Source organism: Hemiscyllium ocellatum, chromosome 8, assembly GCF_020745735.1.
Source record: "Hemiscyllium ocellatum isolate sHemOce1 chromosome 8, sHemOce1.pat.X.cur, whole genome shotgun sequence".
Taxonomy (NCBI): Eukaryota; Metazoa; Chordata; class Chondrichthyes; order Orectolobiformes; family Hemiscylliidae; genus Hemiscyllium; species Hemiscyllium ocellatum.
In genome coordinates this window covers 108,546,090-108,565,177 of record NC_083408.1, presented here as the reverse complement: position 1 = coordinate 108,565,177, position 19,088 = coordinate 108,546,090, and the positions used below count along the sequence as shown (strand labels likewise).

The 19,088-nt window shown below is 39.6% G+C and overlaps 1 protein-coding gene across 4 annotated transcripts in view; it reads left to right on the top strand.

Moving 5' to 3' along the window:
- LOC132818418 (centrosomal protein of 128 kDa) overlaps nt 1–19,088 on the top strand; it is a 410,636-nt gene that overhangs the window by 149,991 nt on the left and 241,557 nt on the right. For all 4 annotated transcript variants that reach the window (XM_060829432.1, XM_060829433.1, XM_060829431.1 and 1 more), the window contains exons 13-14: nt 13,833–14,834; nt 16,918–17,082. In XM_060829432.1, coding sequence (XP_060685415.1) covers nt 13,833–14,834; nt 16,918–17,082 — 1,167 coding nt within the window. The remainder of the gene's footprint in view (nt 1–13,832; nt 14,835–16,917; nt 17,083–19,088) is intronic.

Below are 19,088 nucleotides of genomic sequence, written 5' to 3'. Positions count from 1 at the left end.
TGGAGAATAAGATAAATTTCTTGAATCTTTCCTTGCATATAAAATCCCTCATTCCTGGTATCACTTCAGTAAATATCCTTTGCACTCTCTCTGGTTTTTAACATCCTTCCTTAAATAAGGTGCCCAGAACTGAACACAATACTCCAAATGTGGTGTGACCAATGCTTTGTAGAGATGTGTCATCAGTTCCTTGCTTTTACATTCTGTGCTGTATTGAAAAGCAAAGGATTGCATAAGCCTTGTTAACAACTGTTTCAGCTTGCCTGGCCACCTTCAGAGAATTATGAACGTGAACCCTGAGGTCTCTCTGTTCCTGTACTCCTATCAAAGTTGTGCTATTGAGCCTGTATTGTCTCTCCATGTTACTTCTACCTAAATGGATTATCTTACATTTTTCTGCATTGGAATTCATCTGCCAGGATTCTGCCCATTTGACCAACTTGTCATTGTCTCTCTGAAGTCACTTAGCATCATCCCCACAATTAAATATTCTCCTTTGATTAGTATCATCTGCAAATTTAAAGATACGTTCCTCAACACCCACCTCCACATCATTTATGTAAATCAAAAGGCAAGGGCTTCAACGCTGATCCCTGGGGAGCACTACTTTCAACCATCTGTACTTTCAAGTCTGTAAAAGGCCCATCTGTACCTACCTTTTAGCAACTTATACGCATTAATTCCAAACATTTCTAATTTGTCAACCAACCTGCTATGTGGCATTATCTCAAATGAATGTCGAAATGTACAACATCCACAGCAGTACCTCATCTATTGTGGCACCGTGTCAAACAACTCAATTAAATTAGTCACACATGACCTTCCCCTAATAAAGCCACGATGACTGACTAGTATGAGTGAATTTTTATCTTAGTGTTTTTTTATCTTAACTCATATTATAGCCTCGATCATTTTTCCAACTATTGATGTCAACCTGACAGGTCTGTAGTTTCCTGGTTTTCTTAAACAATGGTATCACAATTTCAATCCTCCAGTCCCCAGGAGTAAGTTTTGTTCACGGAGGCCTGGAAAATTTTTGTCAACGGCTCTGTGATTTGCTCCCGTACCTTTTTCAGCAGTCTAGGATGCATCCCATCCAGGCCTAGTGACTTCTCTACCTAGAATACTGCCAGCCTTTTTAGCAACTCTTCTTTATCCATCACTACATCGTTGACTTGCTCAATACCCACATTTTCAATGGGCCATACCTCTGCCATGCCCTTTGCTTCAGTGAGCAGTTAACCCTGCTTGTTTCTTATGGGCCCTCGCTATTAATATGTTTGAAGAACATTTTATTATTGTTTTTGTCACCCTGTCCTTATACTTTCTCTTAGCCCTCCTTATTTCAGCCTTGGCCTCTCTCCTGCATATGAAACACTTTTCCTGATTTCCTATTGCTCTTGTTATTTTGGTATGCATCATATACCTCCCTTTTCTTTCTTATTTTCTCAACAATATCCTCAGTTATCCAGAGCACAATAACTTTGGCTACCCCAGATCTATTTCTCCTAGGTATGTACCTAGCTTGTACTCTATTAATTTTTCTTTTGAAAGTCTCCGATTTTTCATCCACTGTTTTATCCACAAAATGCATTTCCAGTCAACCTGCTCCAGTTCAACTTTTAAGAGTCTAAAAGCTTCCCTTTATCAGTCTGGAATCTTAAACCTGGACTGCTTTTTATCCTTTACCAACTTAATGTTGATCCCTATTTTATATCTTAAATATAATCATTCTTGATGCCACACTTAATCAAAAGCTGTCTTAATGTCAAGGCCAGTCAATCTCACCTCATCATTCTACTGTTTTGTCCATGTTTGGACCAAAGGTGTGATGAAGTCTGGAGTCGAGTTTAAGCCAAAGTGAGTGAAAGTGAGTAGGCAACTGGTGAGTAAATGTGGCTTGCCAGCATTGTTGATTATACCTTCTATCACTTTGCTGGTGATTGACTTGGTTGAGCAGGCTGGTAATTAGCCGCTTTAGATTCATCTTGCTTTTTCTGGATGCAACATACGTGGGCAATTGTTCACTTTGTCATGGAGTTGCCAGTGTTATAGCTGTACTGGAGCAGTAGTTTTAGAGTACAATTTTGAGCATTAAAGTTGGGCTGTTGTCAGGGCCAATGGCATTTGCTGTAAACTAGAAACAGTAATAGTGTTTACACTGATCACTGTGGTACCTCAGTCAATATTTTGATACCCTCATACACTCTTAAGATCTCAAAGTAAGTATCCTTGTTTCTTATGTTTTAACCAATGTTTTATTCTTGTCAGAAACAAAAACAGAAGTTGTTGGAAAAGCTCAGCAGGTCTGGCAGCATCTGTGAAGAGAAATCAGAGTTAATGTTTTGGGTCTGGTGATCCTTCCTCAGATCTGGAGTTCCTCAGTTCTGAGGAAGGGTCACCAGACCCAAAACATTAACTTTTTGTTTTTGTTTCTGATTTTCAGCATCCGCAGTTCTTTTGGTTTTTATCGCTGTCTCCTGTTCCTTCAACTTTTAGGTTAACTAAGAATCAGCCGAGTGGAAACTCAGTCACTAGAAATGTTCAAAATTGAGAAGGATGAGGTTTTGGATAAACTGTCATACAAACATATGAATTAGAAGCAGTTGTTCGCTTTTAGCCCCTAGAGCTACTGACACTACTGCACCATTCAATACGATCATGGCTGTTCTGATTGTAATGGCGCATCTGCATTCCAATCTTCTCTTGATAATCTTGACCTTGTTTAACAAAACTGTACCTACCTCTGCCTTAAAAATAGTCAAAGGCTCTCCTTCCATCATTTTTTTCATTATTCCAAAGATTCATGATCCTTTGAGTTTAAAAAAAAATGCCTCCTCTGTTTTAAATGCACAGTCCTGATTTTTAAACAGTGATCCCTATTTCTGGATTTCTCATAAGTGGAAACGTCATCCCCATATCTATCTTGTCAAGACCCCTCATTGTATCATGTTTCAGTCAAGTCACCTCTTAGCCTTCTAAAGTCCAGTGATTATAAGCCGTTATGTCCAAAACTTTCTCATAAGACTGACTCCCCTGCTGCCAATCTAGGTATTAGTCTAATAAATCTTCTCTGAACTGCCTCCTGTGTATTTGCATCCTTCCTTCAATAAGAAGATCAGTACTGTGCATAGTAATTCAGATGCAGTCTCACCAGTGTCCTGTATAACTGAAACATAACTCTTTATATTCAATTCCCCACAGGATAAATTATAACATTTCATACTTTTCCTAAATACTTTCTCTACCTGCATACAAATCTTATGTAATTCAAACAAGGGCACTCTAATCCCTTTGCATCTTAGAGCTCAGCAATCTCTTATCATTGAGATAGTGTGTTTTTTTATTCTTCCTGAAAATGGACAAGTTAACATATTCTATATATGCTCCATTTTTCACATCTTTGCCCACTCACTTAATCTATCTATATATTTTTGTAACCCCCACTATGTTGTCTTCACCATGCACTTTACTATATACCTTTATGAGTTCAGCAAATTTGAAGACTCTATCTTCCATTCCTTCAGCCAAGCAGCATCTATAGATTGCAAACTGTTGAGGTTCCAGCACCAATTCCTGTGACACACTCAGTCATTATATCTGAAAAAGACTCATTTATGCCTACTTTGTTTCTTGTTAGTTAGTTATTGTGTGATCCTGTACAGTATGACCTTTTATTTTCTTATATAACCCTTGATATGGCAGCATTATCAAATGTCTTCTAAAAATATAAGGCTAATACCTCCACCCATTCTACTTTATCCATAGAGCAAATACTCACTTGGTTAGCTATTTTTGTTTTTAAGTATTTTTGGAATCTCTTACTATTTCTTTACATTCCTAGCCATCTTTCTCTCATACTTTAGTTCTACTTCTTTATTAACTTGTTTGTTCATTCCTTGCCTTACTTTTATTTTCCAACCAATCTTCTGACCTTCTACCTGTATTTGCTCAATTGTATGCTTTTTTTAGTTTTATACAATTATATTTATAGCTAACCACAGGTCTGTCCCTAGGATTTATTGGCATGCATCTATTCTGAGTATTCTGAAATACCACTTTAAACGTCTCCCACAGTAACTCTACTTTTTAACCTAATTTGCCAATTCATTTTAGCCAGCTCATATTTAAATTTTTAAAAATAGTTTTGGGCCCACACTTCTCTCCCTCAAACTGAAGTAAACTTCAATCTTACACTTTATCTGACAGCAGCAGGGACAAAGTATGATGTATATATAAGAATAAAATGTGTTTTAGAGTTTCTAATTTGAACTGTGGGTTTTGGTCTGTGTGAGTGAAGCAGATTAATAATTTACTCATCAGTCTTTCTAATGCCATAATTTTAAATAACTTTGTGTAAGTGAGCAACTCCTGGAGTGATGATGTGAATTTGTTTGTGTTGTGAGAATTTTATGAATGAAAAGAGTAAACATTGTAAAGCATTACCTTGCTTTCAGTTTAGAAGACTGATTACTGTAGTCAGAGTGTCTAAGGAATTTTCAGAAAAGGCATACAATGTGGAAAAGTTATTCACTTTCGTAGGAGGAATAGAGCTGTAGAAAATTTTCTAAATGGGAAAAGACTTTCAAAATCTGAAGCATGAAGGGACTTAGAATTCTCTTAAGGTTAACATGCATATTCAATTACAGTAAGGAAGGCAAATGTAATGTTAGAGTTTATCTATGGAGAGTTAGAATACAGAGTAAGGATATACAGCTAAAGCTGTATAAAGGTCTGGTCAGAAAACATTTGGAATATTGTGAGCAGTTTTGGTCCCTAAACTTGTGGAAAGATGTGCTGGTGTTGAAGGGGGTCCAAAGGAGGTTTACAAGAATGGTCCCAGGTATGAGAGCTTGTTATACGAAGAGTGGTTGAGGAAATGAATATTAAAACAGCAGTGGTTATATAGAGAGAACGGATTTCAGTCTGGGACCTGACTCGTCTAATAGTAATATCAGCTGGAACCATAATGCTACCTAGAGACACCCTCACTATGGTATAGTTAATTAATCCTATCTCTTTAATACCACATCTGACTTCTGATCAACTGCAGAATATGCTAAAAACGGTCTGTCCTGAAAACCTTACCTGGATTCTTTATCAGTGAAGGTTTGCCATTGTACTTTTCTGGTTGATTTGTAGATTAAAATCTCCCAATGTTGTTGCAGTTCTCATTACTTTTCCATTGTGATTCACCCTTTCATGTGGTTACTGTTAGGAGACATCTATAGCACTTCCACAAGGAACTTTTAAAAAGCATTTCTCATTTCTGCCCAAACTATTTCCACAACTTTCTTACCTGAAATTAGGTCATTGCTCTCTATTGTGCCAATATCATCATTAACTAATAGAGCGATTCCTCCATTATTTCCTAGTTTACTGTTATACCTAAATGTCCAGGACCTTTCAAGGTGCCCAAAACATGCAATCCTCGTTATTATTCCAGCTGATGTTGCAATTGGGCACAACAGATCCCAGACTGAAATCTTGCTTGATAAATCATATTTAATGTTTTTGTTATTTAACAAGGTTACTTTTACTTGAAACACAAGCAGACAGAGCTGTAGATTTGGTTTTAATAACAGAAGTTTATTACACAAAAGAAAAGATAAAGTAGAATAAACCAAACTATTTGTATATAACAAAATTTGAAAGATTTTGAAATTCACCGTAAAAATATAACTCAACACCATCATGCTACAAAATTCGCACACCAGACTGAGTTTGCTTCTTTATCACATCAATAAATTTAATTGAACTGATTCTTTCAATTCTCAGACTTGAGAGTTTTGTAGCATCTTCCTTTATTCATTATACAACTAAGCTTAAACTTTCTCAGCTTAGAAAAACTCTATCAGGGCTCTAACCAAACACTTCTGGTCTGGAACTTCAACTAAAACATTTATGCTGTGCTAACCTATTTCCTAATTTTTCTGAACTCAATCCTTTCTCTAGAAGAACTTGTTAGTTTCATCCAAGTTCAATGGAGACTTCCTTGATCTGAAAACAAAAGCTTTCCAAGTGTGATTTTTCTCCTAATTGTAAGAAAAGTCCAAATCATTTTAAACTGAAAACAAGCTAATGGTCCTCGGTGTTTACACTGTCTTTTGTAAAATAATCCCAATGCATTCAAATTCTCATTATCAACCCAGGGAGTCAGTCATTCATGCTGGTTTCAAAGTAATCATGGCTGCAGAAATACTGACAGGTTAGTCATACACAGACCAAAACCCTAATGCCACCAGTTAAAAATCCAATCTCTGAAATAAATGATATTATAATACATATGAGTTACATACCTTGCATCACATTCTGTAGCTATGTCTTTGTAATGGCTATCAGGTTGGCTTAATGATTTATATTTTTATTCTCAGTTCATTTTATTTTTCTAAAATATATGCATTTAGATTCAGAGCCTTTGGTTTTATCTTTATATTCTTTTTGTACATTGTAGACTAATCTATTCACCATTTCTCATATTAATACCTTTCTTTTTGGCTCTGACAAAAGCAGGGAGATTATGCTGAATTTCTTTAAGACACAAGTTAGGTATCAACTGGAGTATTATCTGCAGTCATGCTTCTGTAAATTTGTATTCAAACTGAGTCATGTGACCTCTCTCTTTCAGTCTCTCACAGACCCAGTTGAGCAGCTTATGATCTTTGCAAATTTAGCATTTGCTGCTTTAGCCATTGTCCTCTACTTTGAGAAGTGATATTTTCAAAATTCCCATATATATATAAATTAGATAGACATATATTTTACACACATACATGCACATACGCGTGTGTGTGTATAAACATATTCCTATCTAGTTTATTGACACTACTATTTTAAATAACTTGGTCATAGCAAATGCTCACTTTGTACAGGTGATGTACGCGACTGGGTAAATCAATAGACACAGCCCAAACATTGTTTTCCCTTCTAAGTGGATTTCTGTGCTATTGTAGGTGCTTCATATGCCTAGTCTAGAGCTTACATGATATGAAGTGGCAGCAGGCATTTGACTGAATAGTCAGTTTCTATCCAATGTGAATTTTGTATGAAAGCAATTTTTCATTCTGAGAGAATAGATCATGTGCAGTGATAGTTCAAAGCAACTGAATCCCAGGCAATACAGGACTGGGTTGAGTGTAGAAAAATCAATGGAATTATCCAACATCCATTTACTCAGTTTGTTTTGTTTTTGTTTGAACAAGTCTGTTGGATGCAGATAAGTGATTGGCCACTAATCCTCCAACATGTTTCAGCAGGCGTATGGAATCTATTTCTTTACACTTCTCCTTCTTTGTCACCAAGCTAATATGGCATATGAATGTGCATTATGCAGTTTAAAAAATGCATTTTCTTATTGTTTAGATTTACTTCCATAATGTGTTCCTACTTTTAACTTTTATCCTCAGCATATTTTTCACCTACAAAGTACAGGTTTAATATTGCAGGACTGTAATATTGTTGGCAACTCCCTTCACTTAATAGGAAGGCCACCCAAAAGTGTCCTCCACAGAATTATAGAATCAGAGAGCAAATGCCTTTTAAACTGTTATTACTGTACCTGCCTCAATCACTTCCACTGTCAGCTCATTTTGTATGTGTACCACCCTCTGTGAAAAAAAAGTTGCCCCTCAGGATCCCTTTTATTCTTTCCCCTCTAACCTTAAACAAGTGCTCTCTAGTGCTCGATTCCCCAACCCTGGGAAAAAATACTGAGTGCATTCACCCTATCCATGCCTCTTCTGATCTTATACACCTCTATAAGGTTCCCCCTCAGTCTCCTACGCTCTAAAGATAAAAGTCCTAGCTTTTCCAACCTCTCCGTATAACTGGGAACCTTGAGTCCTGGCAACATCCTTGTAAATTTGTTCTGCACTGTTTCCAGTTTAATAACATCCTCCCTATAGTAAGGTGACCAAAATTGAACACAATACTCCCAAGTGCGGCCTCACCAATGTTCTGTACAAATGCAGCATAGCTTAGCAACTTCTATACGCAATGCCCTGACTGATGAAGGCCAGTGTGCCAAAAGCCATCTTCACTGCCCTGTCAACCTGTGGCTCCACTTTCAGAGAACTGTAAAGCTGAACTTCAAGATCCCTTTGTTCCACCATACTCCTTAAGGCCCTACCATTCACCATGAAACTCCGATCTTTATTTGACTTTTCAAAATGCAAGACCTCACAAGAACTCCAATTGCCATTTCTTAGCCCACTTCCTCAGCTGATCAAGGTCCTGCAGCAATTTCTGATAACCTTCCTGACTGTCCACGGTACCACTTATTTTAGTGTCATCTGCAAACTTACTAATCATGCCTTGTATATTCTCATCCAGATCATTGAAACAGATAACAAAAAGGGAATGGGCTCAGTACCAACCCCTGAGGCACTCCACTAGTCACAGGCCCCCTCAGTCTCACAAGCATCCTTCCACTGTTACCCTCTGCTTTCTACCATCAAGCTAATTTTGTTTCCAATTTGCCAGCTTGCCTGGATTCAATGCAATCTAATCTTCCAGAGCAGCCTATCATGTGGAACCTTATCACAACATCAGGCCAGCACAATGTCGAGGGCCAAAGGGCCTGTACTGTGGTGTACATTCTATGTTTTATCAAAGACTTTACTGAAATCCATATAGACTATGTCAACCCCCTGCCCTCATCAATCTTCGTGATCACTTAATCAAAGAACTCTAACAAAATTGTAAGGCATGAACTCCCATTTACAAAGCCATGCTGACTATTCCTAATCAAAGCCTATCTTTCCAAATGCATGTATATCTTATCCCTCAGAATCTTCTCAAGTAACTTAGCAGGGCAGATGTTAAGCTTATTGGTCTATAGTTCCCAGGTTTTTCTTTGCAGCCCTTCTTGAATAATGGTCCTGTGGGACCTTGCCTGTGGCTAGCAATGATGCAAAAATATCAGCCAGGGCCCCCGCAATTTCTTCTGTAACCTCTTGCAGTGTCCTTGCATTTACCTGGTCACTTCCAGATTTATCCACCTTCATACATTCTAATACATCGACCCCCAGCTCTACTGTGATATGGACGGTCCCCAAGATATCACCACTAACTCCCCCAGGTTCCCAAGCTTTCATGTCTTTCTCCATGATGAACACAGGGGAGAACTATTCATTGATAACATCACCCAGCTCCTGCAGTTCTGCACTTACATGTCCGCTTTCATCCTTGAGGGGCTCTATTCTCTCTCTAGTTATTCTTTTTCCTTTAATACATTTTGGATTCACCCTAATCTTCTCAGCCAAGGCTAACTCATACCCCCTTTTTGCCCTCCTCGTTTCCTTCTTTAGTAAACGCCTGTATTCCCTGTACAACTCCAGGAATTTCCTTGATCCCAGCTGCCTGTACCTGAGCCATACCTCCTTTTTTCTGGTCAAAGCCTCAATACCTCTTGTCATCCAGGGTTTCCTATTCCTGCTAACCTTGCCCTTCATCCTCACAGGAAGATATAGACCTTGAACTCTAGCTATTTCACTTTTAAAGGCCCCCCCAGTTGCCAGAGATCTCTTTTCCTGCAAACAATCTACTCCAATTAACCCCTGCAAGTTCCTGTCTAATTCCATCAAGATTTGCCTTACCCCAAGTTAGAACTTGAACCTGTGGACCATTTTGTCCCTCTCCATAACTATTTTAAAATTAATAGACCTATAGTCACTGGTCCCAAAATGCACCCCCCCCAGTCACTTCCGTCACCTGTCTGACCTATTTCCCAAGAATAGTTGAGTTTTGCCCCTTCCCGATTAGGACTCTTTATATACTGCTTGAGGAACCTTTCCTGAATGCACGTAACAAATTCCACCCATTTAAGCCCTTAACACTCTGGCAGTCCCAGTCTATGTTATGAAAATTAAAATCTGCTACTATGGCAACCTTATTGCTCCAGCAAGTCTCCCCCATCTCCCTACACACTTGTTCCTCTAATTCCTGTTGAGTATTTGGGAGCCTATAATGCAACTCCAATAACGTCACCGTCCCCTTCTTATTTCTTAGCTCCACAAAGCCTCACTGGATGATCCTTTCATTTGTTTTTCTTATGATGTTTTCTGGTAATAACAAATCTGCGCAACATATTTCAAAGTATGAGTGGATGAATGGTGAAATTTGGAACAGGACCTGATTTCTCTTGGTCCTTGTTCATTTCACAGGTAGTAACAAAGAACTAGAAGTGTCTATTAAAAGACTTTGCATTTTCCATCTGTGCTTGATTCTAGGAACAATCTTGTGTCTCTGTGTTCCATCATTGCTCAGTGTATTGAATGTGAAAAGGCTGGAGACGTTCTACTGCAGTCAGTCTCAATCTTACTAAAAGCACAGATGATATATATAATGCGTAGCCTGTCCAGTTGAGTTCCACTGTTTTTTTCCTTGAGACCTGTGCCACCTTTGCACCATGAAAGGTGCAGATGTCTACAAACAGTACATGAATACCTTGACCTGTAAAACTAGATAGGGTGAGAGGTACATCACCAAGACATACAAAATTTCTACCTTGTCCCAAATCTGCCAATTGGCCCTATTTGGAAAGTTTACTCCCAGAGTAGATCTAACTGGCTATCATCATGGTTAGATGATGTCAGTTCACTTTTGCATATAATGTGCACGACATTTCAGGGAATTGAGTATCTATTTCTTCACTGCTATCCACGTGCAGAGCTATTAAAATTACCATTAGAAAATGTTTTTCTTGGCTATTGCTAATAGCAACAAGATAGAAACCAATCAATTGACATATTTTGAGATTTGATTTTCTGTTGAGGGTCAAAGCAGTTGTGAACATGGTATGGAAATTACATCTCTCAAGAGGAAATTACCTCTTTGCGTTTACCCAATCAAGCTCCTTAAGAATGTTAGAAATTTCAATAAGGCTACCTCTCATTCTTGTACATTCCAATGGATTCAAGACTAACCTAATTAATCTGTATCGACAAGAAAATCCCTCCATGCTAAACATAAATCTAGTGAACCTTCTCTGGACTGCCTCCAATGTCATTATATCTTCCCTTATATAAGGCAAATAAAACTGTTCACAGGATTCTAACTGTGGTCTGACTAGTACCCTATATAGTTTTAGCAAGGCATCCTCATTTCTGTGCTCCAGTGCTTTTGAAATAAAGGCCAGCATTTGCCTTCTGTATTATCTACTGAACTTGGATGCTGAGCATTTAAGATGGAGATGAGGAGGAATTGCTTTCTTTTAGAGTGTTAAGTAGATTTGGAACTCTTTCACGGAGAGTTATGGAAGCAAGATCATTGAATACTTTTAAGACAAAGGCAGATAGATTTCTGACTAACTCAGGGAGTTGATAATTATTGGGTATTGGTAAGAATGTAGAGTTGAGGCTACAGTTAGATCAGCCCGAGAGGCTGAGGGGCCTACTCTCTTCATTTCTATGTTCAGATTTGTATGTTTGTATCTGGGTCAGCAGCCAGTCATGTTGGAATATTTTTATAAACAATAAATCAGCAAATGAAATCCACTTAAAATCTTTTACTTTTAATTTAAAGTTTCAGATGGTGAATAAAATGGTTTTGATTAGAAAATGAAGATAAACTTTACATAGAATATGGAGAAATCTTTATGATTTAATAGTCCGCAAATACAAAATTGGCTTTTCAGGAACATTTGAGATGGATTCCCTCCTTAACAACATTGTGGGTCTACCTACAGCATATGGATTTCAGTGGTTCAAGAACGCTGCACAACACGGCCTTCTCATGGGCAATTGTGAGAGAGACTGTGATGTTTGTCTTCTTGACTTTGCTTTTTTTTTGACCTATAGCCATACTGCGAATAGCTGTAAAGGAACTTTTAAAAATTTCTCTATACTGGAACTAAGGATTGTACCGAGGAATCTTTGTACCTAAGATGGTGCTGTAAATGGTGACTTATAAACTTGTCACTGTACCCATTTGAGTATATGTGACAAAAAAGCAAATTCAATTCAAAGTAGGATAAGGCAATAAATGCTAGCCCAGCTAGTGATGCCCATGCCCCATGAATGTATTAAAAACCAATGAAATTATGAAATTAGAATGCCTTCAGCACTTCAGAAAACTTCATTCAACAATGTGTAACTTTCAAAGGTTTTGTAGTGCGATTAATGGCAGAAAAGTTGAAGTTCTGTTCAGTTTTATTGATTTCCAAGACTGCAATCTGTGGAGATTTGCCTCTACAGTGTACACTCTTTTCGAATTAGAATCCCTACAGTGTGGAAACAGGCCTTTTGGCCCAACAAGTCCACACTGATCCTCCGAAAACCCGCCCAGAGTATTCCCCTGCCCTATATTCCTATATTTACCCTTGACTAATGCACATAAACTACACATCATTGAACATAATGGGCAATTTAGATTAGATTAGATTCCCTACAGTATGAGAACAGGTCCTTCGGACCAACAAGTTCACATTGAACCTCCGAGAAATAATCCACCTGGACCCATTCCCCTACTCTACATTTACCCCTGACTAACACAATGGGCCATTTTGTCATGCACCTGCACATCTTTGGACTGTGGGAGGAAACCCGAGCATCCAGAGGAAACCCACGCAGACACGGGGAGAATGTGCAAACTCCACACAGACAGTCACCCGAGGCAGGAATTGACTCTGGGCCCCTGGCACTGTGAGGCAGCAGTGCTAACAATTGAGCCACCGTGCTGCCCATGTTTGAGTTCAGGTCACAACACCACATAGAGCAAAGCCCACTCAATTAGCACCTTACAACCATCTTCGAAATTTACCCCAGCCATCAACAAACCACAGTGGTGGTAGCATGACCAACTCACTTAACCTGCACATCTTGGGCAGCGTAGAATCAGTGGCAGTAATTTCTAGATTATTCTGCACACATTTAGGTCCTAGAAGTAGCTGCCTTTTTAGTGGGGTAACGTTAGTGAACACGCACAGTATAGGAATTGCTCCTTAGGGGTCCAGCACTGACATGATCCACTGAATGGCCACCTTCTGTGCGGCAATGATTCTGACTCTTGAATTTGCTCATTAACTGAGTACCTACAGCTCTCTGTGGTAGAGAATGCAAAAGGTTCACAACCCTCCTGAACGTGAACGAAAGTATTTCTCCTCAACCTAAGACTAAATATGCAGCCCTTTATCCTAAGACTACGACCCACCATTCTTGACATCCCAGCCAGGAGAATCATTGTGCAATGAATTGCTTTCTTGAGGGGCTCTCTGTAAACTTTTTGTTGATTTATCTATGCACTCTAATATTATATAAATTAAGCCTTGGAACTGTTTTGCCTCTGGGGATTGTTTGTGATGATTTAGTCAACTAAAATCCTTATCAGGAAACCAGGTAGAAATCTTCAACTCTTAAGGTTGAAAGTGAAATTATACACAGTCATGCTTCAAGGACTATTGTGGCTGACCTGGAGTGCACTATTGCCTTCTACGATTTTGCTTTCTCTTCCTTCCACCTACTATTTATAAATGCTTCATGAAATAGATGAGTTGAGGATTGTCAATATCTACTCCGTTATACATTTTCATTTGAGAAGGATGTTCAAATTCTCGCTTCTCACCTGTTGGAGTTAGTATGCCAGGTGTTTTGGAAAATGGCAAAGTGTGCCATTGACATATCTTGAAAGTCTTAAGTTTTAAAGGAGAATATTCCAGTGAATTTAATGTTGTTTTCTCATTTTCTTTACCTTGTAGTTCATGTGTTCAGGTGCAAAATCTTCAAATTAATGCATAACTATAAAACTGTATCAGTCAGTGTCAAATTTTGTAATTGCTCCAATGGCTAGGCATTGTTTAGCGAGTATAAACTGATACTATTTCCATGTGTTTCAAGGTTCTCAACTCTGAGCTGGAGAAGAGAGAGAGGCAGCAATTGAGGATGTTGAACCAGCTCCAGGAAATCCAGAGCCGCTATGATGACTGTATGCAAGATCATAAGTCTGCAGGTTTGGAGATTGTGGATCTAGCCCGCCAGTTGAAGGAATCTAGTATGGAAGCTGACAGATGCAGGGCTCAGTTGAAAGAAGTTGAACACCTTCGACTGGAGAGTGAAAAGAAGAAAGATGAATTGAAGATAAAAGCTCAGGAGTCCATCAGACAGTGGAAAATCAAATGCAAGAAGTTGGAGCATGATTTGGAAAAGCAGAAGGAGAATATTAGTTATTGGATGGAGCAGCACAATCAGGCAAGTAAAGAGAAGGAAGCACTGCAGGGTCAACATTCCATGGCTTTGCATCAGATAGAGAGCCTCCGTAAGGAACTCAATGATGTCATACTCAAACGGGTGCAGCAGGAGGAAGATATGCGACGGAAAGATGTGGAGCTCAATGAGTTGAAATCAGAGCTATTGGACTTGGATGGAAAACTGCATGACTCTAAGGAGTCTTTTAGCAAATTAGAAGCTGACTTGCATGAGCAGTGTATGTTGCATGTTCAGATCAAAGAGGAGAAACAGCACCTGGAGCATGAGTTGATGGCCTTAAACAGGCAGAATGAAAAGAGTCAGGAGAAGCAACTGGAAATGCAGCGAATGATCTCCGAGCTAAGTGCCATTCGGTCTGAACTCAGTGATAAACTAGCTCAGGAAGAGAAATCCAGTAAGGAGAGTAGAAAGAGCATCTCAGAAGCTCAGGCAAAACAGGCCTTAGCCCAAGAGGAACTTGCTTCTCTGAACAATCAATTGAAGTTGGAGAGGGATGCACACCAACAAGAACTTGCAGGCATCAGATCAGAGATGCAGACCTTAAGAAATAAACATGAAAAGAGTATGCAGGAAGTACTTAAAAATTTTCAACAAGAGCGGGATAAATTAGAGAATAACTTAAGTGAGTTAAAGGTAAGGACAGTTAATTGGAACAGAGCACTTCCTTTTAAAGGTATGATTTCAAAGCATTAAATGTATTTCTCAGTTGGCTTTGCTGTTGAAAGAAAGATGTAAATCTATTGTTTATAGTGTGTCCTCAGACCATCCCAAATCACTTCAAAACCCATCAAATAGTTTAAATTATTCAACTGAATCTGTTCTACCAAAGTGTAGATGTTGTCCCACTCAGCCACTCAGTAACTTCTTGATTGACAGTCAGTTGCACTATAAAGAGTTATGAAACATGGTCATTGTTATACACAAATACAACATACAACTTGCAAACAGTAAGGCTCAAACCAGCAATGAGAGAAATTACCAGATGAATTGTTCTATTGACATCCATTGAGGGTTTAAATTGGTTAACACCTTGCATGTTTTCCTACACATTTTGCCATGGGGTCTTTTAGTTTTACCTGAGAGTGAAGACTGGGTTTCAATTTAACATCTTCTTTGAAAAAGGCCACTTTCAATAGTACAGCCCTCAACCTTTATGTTCTGCTTGTTTTAGAGTGAGATGTCAAGCCATGACTTTTTCCTTGACTCAAAAAATGTTCTATAGAGTAAAGGCTGATACTTAAAATTATAATTGCTAGCTAATGTCCAATCTCTGTTCAGAACAAGAGGATTATCAGTTCGGCCATGGTCTCATTGAACAGCAGATCAGACCGGATGGGCTGAGGACCTACTTCTACTTTTATGTCATATGCTCTTGGGGGTTACAGTCTAAGGATATGGTGTAGGCCATTTAAGACTGAGATGAGGAGCAGTTTCTTTGCCCAGAGATTGATGGGCATATGGAATTTTCTGCCACAGAAAATGGTTCAGTTCAAAACATTCATGAAGGAGTTAGATATAGTTTTTCGGGCTAAAAGGATCAAAGGGTATAGATAGAAAGTAGAAACAGGGGACTGAGTTGGTTAATCAGCCATGATCATATTGAACAGCAGAGCAGGCTCAAAGAAGTGAAACGTTTACACCTGCTATTTTCTTTGATTCTCTGATAATGATTTAGATAGTTAAAATTGCAATATGTTGCAATATAATTTGCCGAGAATGCAGGGTGGATTGAAAGAAACCCAGTTGTAAACTGCTTCTGTTCAGTTTTGTATTTGGAGTTAATTCTTCTTTTACTGAAATATATTTGCCCTCATACCATGCACCCTAGCTGGTTGACACTGGGCTTTCAGAACCTAGTCCATGTTACTCTGAGACTTAATGGAGGTGTGTACAGCTAACAGCTTGACTTAGCAATACTCAAGGGTTGCCATAGTGGTGCCTTTGAGAAGTTGACACGAGTATATGTAAAACAAAAACTATGGTCCTGCAAATAATTTAGATGAAAGAGATTTATGATGTTGACAAAATGTTCTCTTAGAGTTATTAAAGGTGTTTTCTTCTCAGCTGCAAAACACTTATGGTTTCCCTGTGGGAGAAAATAGAGGTGAGCTCTATATTTTTGGTTGTTGACTTTTCATTGACATGGACTCAGACTGAAATGGTAGCATATTGTGGCTCAAACAATGTTAAACTTTAAAGAGTAACTTATTTTCTATGTTATAATAATAAAATTACATCTGCTGCTTTGGGATTTATTGGTTGAGGTCATCATTAATGGTACCAAAGCAATGATTGAAAGCTTTAATTTCTCTTTCCTATGTGTATCCATTGGACTCTTTGAACTGTATAAATTACAGGACGAATACTATTTCCTAGATTCTCTTAAACGATAGTGATGAGTTGATGTGGATATGTACTTGTAAAGCAATAAAGACTTGCATTCATGTAGTAGCTTTCATGACCACACTATGTCCAAAAGTGTTTTACAGCAAATAGATTGCTTCTGATGTATAGACACATTTGTAATGTTGAAAACACAACTCCAGGTTTGAAATGTGGAGGACTGTGTTCTTTACCTATTCTCTTTTTAAAACTACTATGCTTTGTAAAAAGCACAGTATTGTATGCAAATTTTTAATGACAAGCCTCCTAATCGTAAACTGTAGGTGCAGTCAGTATTTTTCGATTACTCTGGCTGATTTGTTATGGTCCTTAGGCTGAGCTGGCAGACGACAAGAGTTTTGCAAAAGCGCAACGACGCCAGGTGGAAAAGGTCAAAACAGAATGTAACAAACTGACAGAAGAGCTAATTCAGGGTGAGGCAGAAAATTCAAAACTCAGAAGGAAGTACCATTTGCTGAAGCAAGAACTGGAAGAAAAGGTAAGAGGTTCCCTGGGTGGGTAAAATGTGGCTGGAATGTTTTCAGAACTTACTTCATGTGAAATAACTTTGGATGGCAAGGCCATCATCATTACCCATCTCTAATTGCTTTTCATAAGCTGGTGCTGAGCTGTCTTATAGATTTATAGCGTCATACAGCATGGAAACAAATTGGTTCAACTAGTCCACATCAACCACTTTCCCAAACTGAACTTGTCCCACCTGCCTGTGTTTGGCCTAAATCCCTCCAAATCTTTCCTATTCCTGAACTTATCCAAATGTCTTCAAATGTTGTCACTGTTCCTGCATCCACCACTTCCTCTGGCAGTTCATTCCACACATGAACCACTCTCTGTTAAAAAAAAAGTTGCCCCATTGTCCTTTTTAAATCTTTCTCCTCTCACCTTAAAAATATGCTCCCAAGTTTGGACTCCTCCACCTTAAGGTCAAAACCGTTGTTATTCACCTTATCTTTGCACCTCATGATTTTATAAACCTCAATAACGTCACTCCTCAATCTCCTATGCTCCAGTGAAAAAAGTCCCAAGCCTATCTTTATAACTCAAACTCTGCAATTCAAGCAACATCCTAGTAAATCTTTTCTGAATCCTCTCCAGTTTTGTAATATCCTTTCTATAGCAGGGTGACCAGAATTGTACACAGTACTCCAGAAGAGGCCTCACCAACATGCTGTACAACCTTAAACGATATTCCAATTCCTATACTCAATGGTCTGACCAATGAAGACAAACATGCTAAATGCTCTTTTAATGACGACCGACATGATACTGACATTTTTTACAAACCCACCGACTCCCACAGCTACTTGGATTACACCTCTTCCCACCCTACCTCCTGCAAAAATGCCATACCGTATTCCCAATTCCTCCGCCTCCGCCGTATCTGCTCCCAGGAGGATCAGTTCCACCACAGAACACACCAGATGGCCTCCTTCTTCAGAGATCGCAATTTCCCTTCCCACGTGGTTAAAGATGCCCTCCAACGCATCTTGACCACATCCCGCATCTCCGCCCTCAGACCCCACCCCTCCAACCGTAACAAGGACCTGGTGCTCACCTTCCACCCTACCAACCTTCGCATAAACCAAATCATCCGCCGACATTTCCACCACCTCCAAACAGACCCCACCACCAGGGATATATTTCCCTCCCCATCCCTTTCTGCCTTCCGCAAAGACCGTTCCCTCCGTGACTATCTGGTCAGGTCCACGCCCCCCTACAACCCACCCTCCCATCTTGGCACCTTCCCCTGCCACCGCAGGAACTGCAAAACCTGTGCCCACACCTCCTCCCTCACCTCCATCCAAGGCCCTAAAGGAGCCTTCCACTTCCATCAAAGTTTTACCTGCACATTCACCAATATCATTTGTTGTATCCGTTGCTCCCGATGTGGTCTACTCAACATTGGGGAGACTGGGACCTCCTAGCAGAGTGCTTTAGGGAACATCTCCGGGACACCTGCACCAATCAACCACACCACCCTGTGGTCCAACATTTCAACTCCCCCTCCCACTCTGCCGAGGACATAGAGGTCCTGGGCCTCCTTCACCACCGCTCCCTCACCACCAGACGCCTGGAGGAAGAACGCCTCATCTTCTGCCTCAGAACACTTCAACCCCAGGGCATCAATGTGGACTTCAACAGTTTCCTCATTTCCCCTTCTCCCACCTCACCCCAGTTCCAAACTTCCAGCTCAGCACTGTCCCCATGACTTGTCCTGACTTGTCCTACTGCCAACTTCTTTTCCACCTATCCACTCCACCCTCTTCCCTCCCTGACCTATCACCTTCATCCCCTCCCCCACTCAGCTATTGTACTGTATCCTACTTTCTCCCCATCCCTACCCTCTTCTCACTTATCTCTCCACCCTTCAGGCTCTCTGCCTGTATTCCTGATGAAGGACTTTTGCCCGAAACGTCGATTTTACTGCTCCTCAGATGCTGCCTGAACTGCTGTGCCCTTCCAGCACCACTGATCCAGAATCTG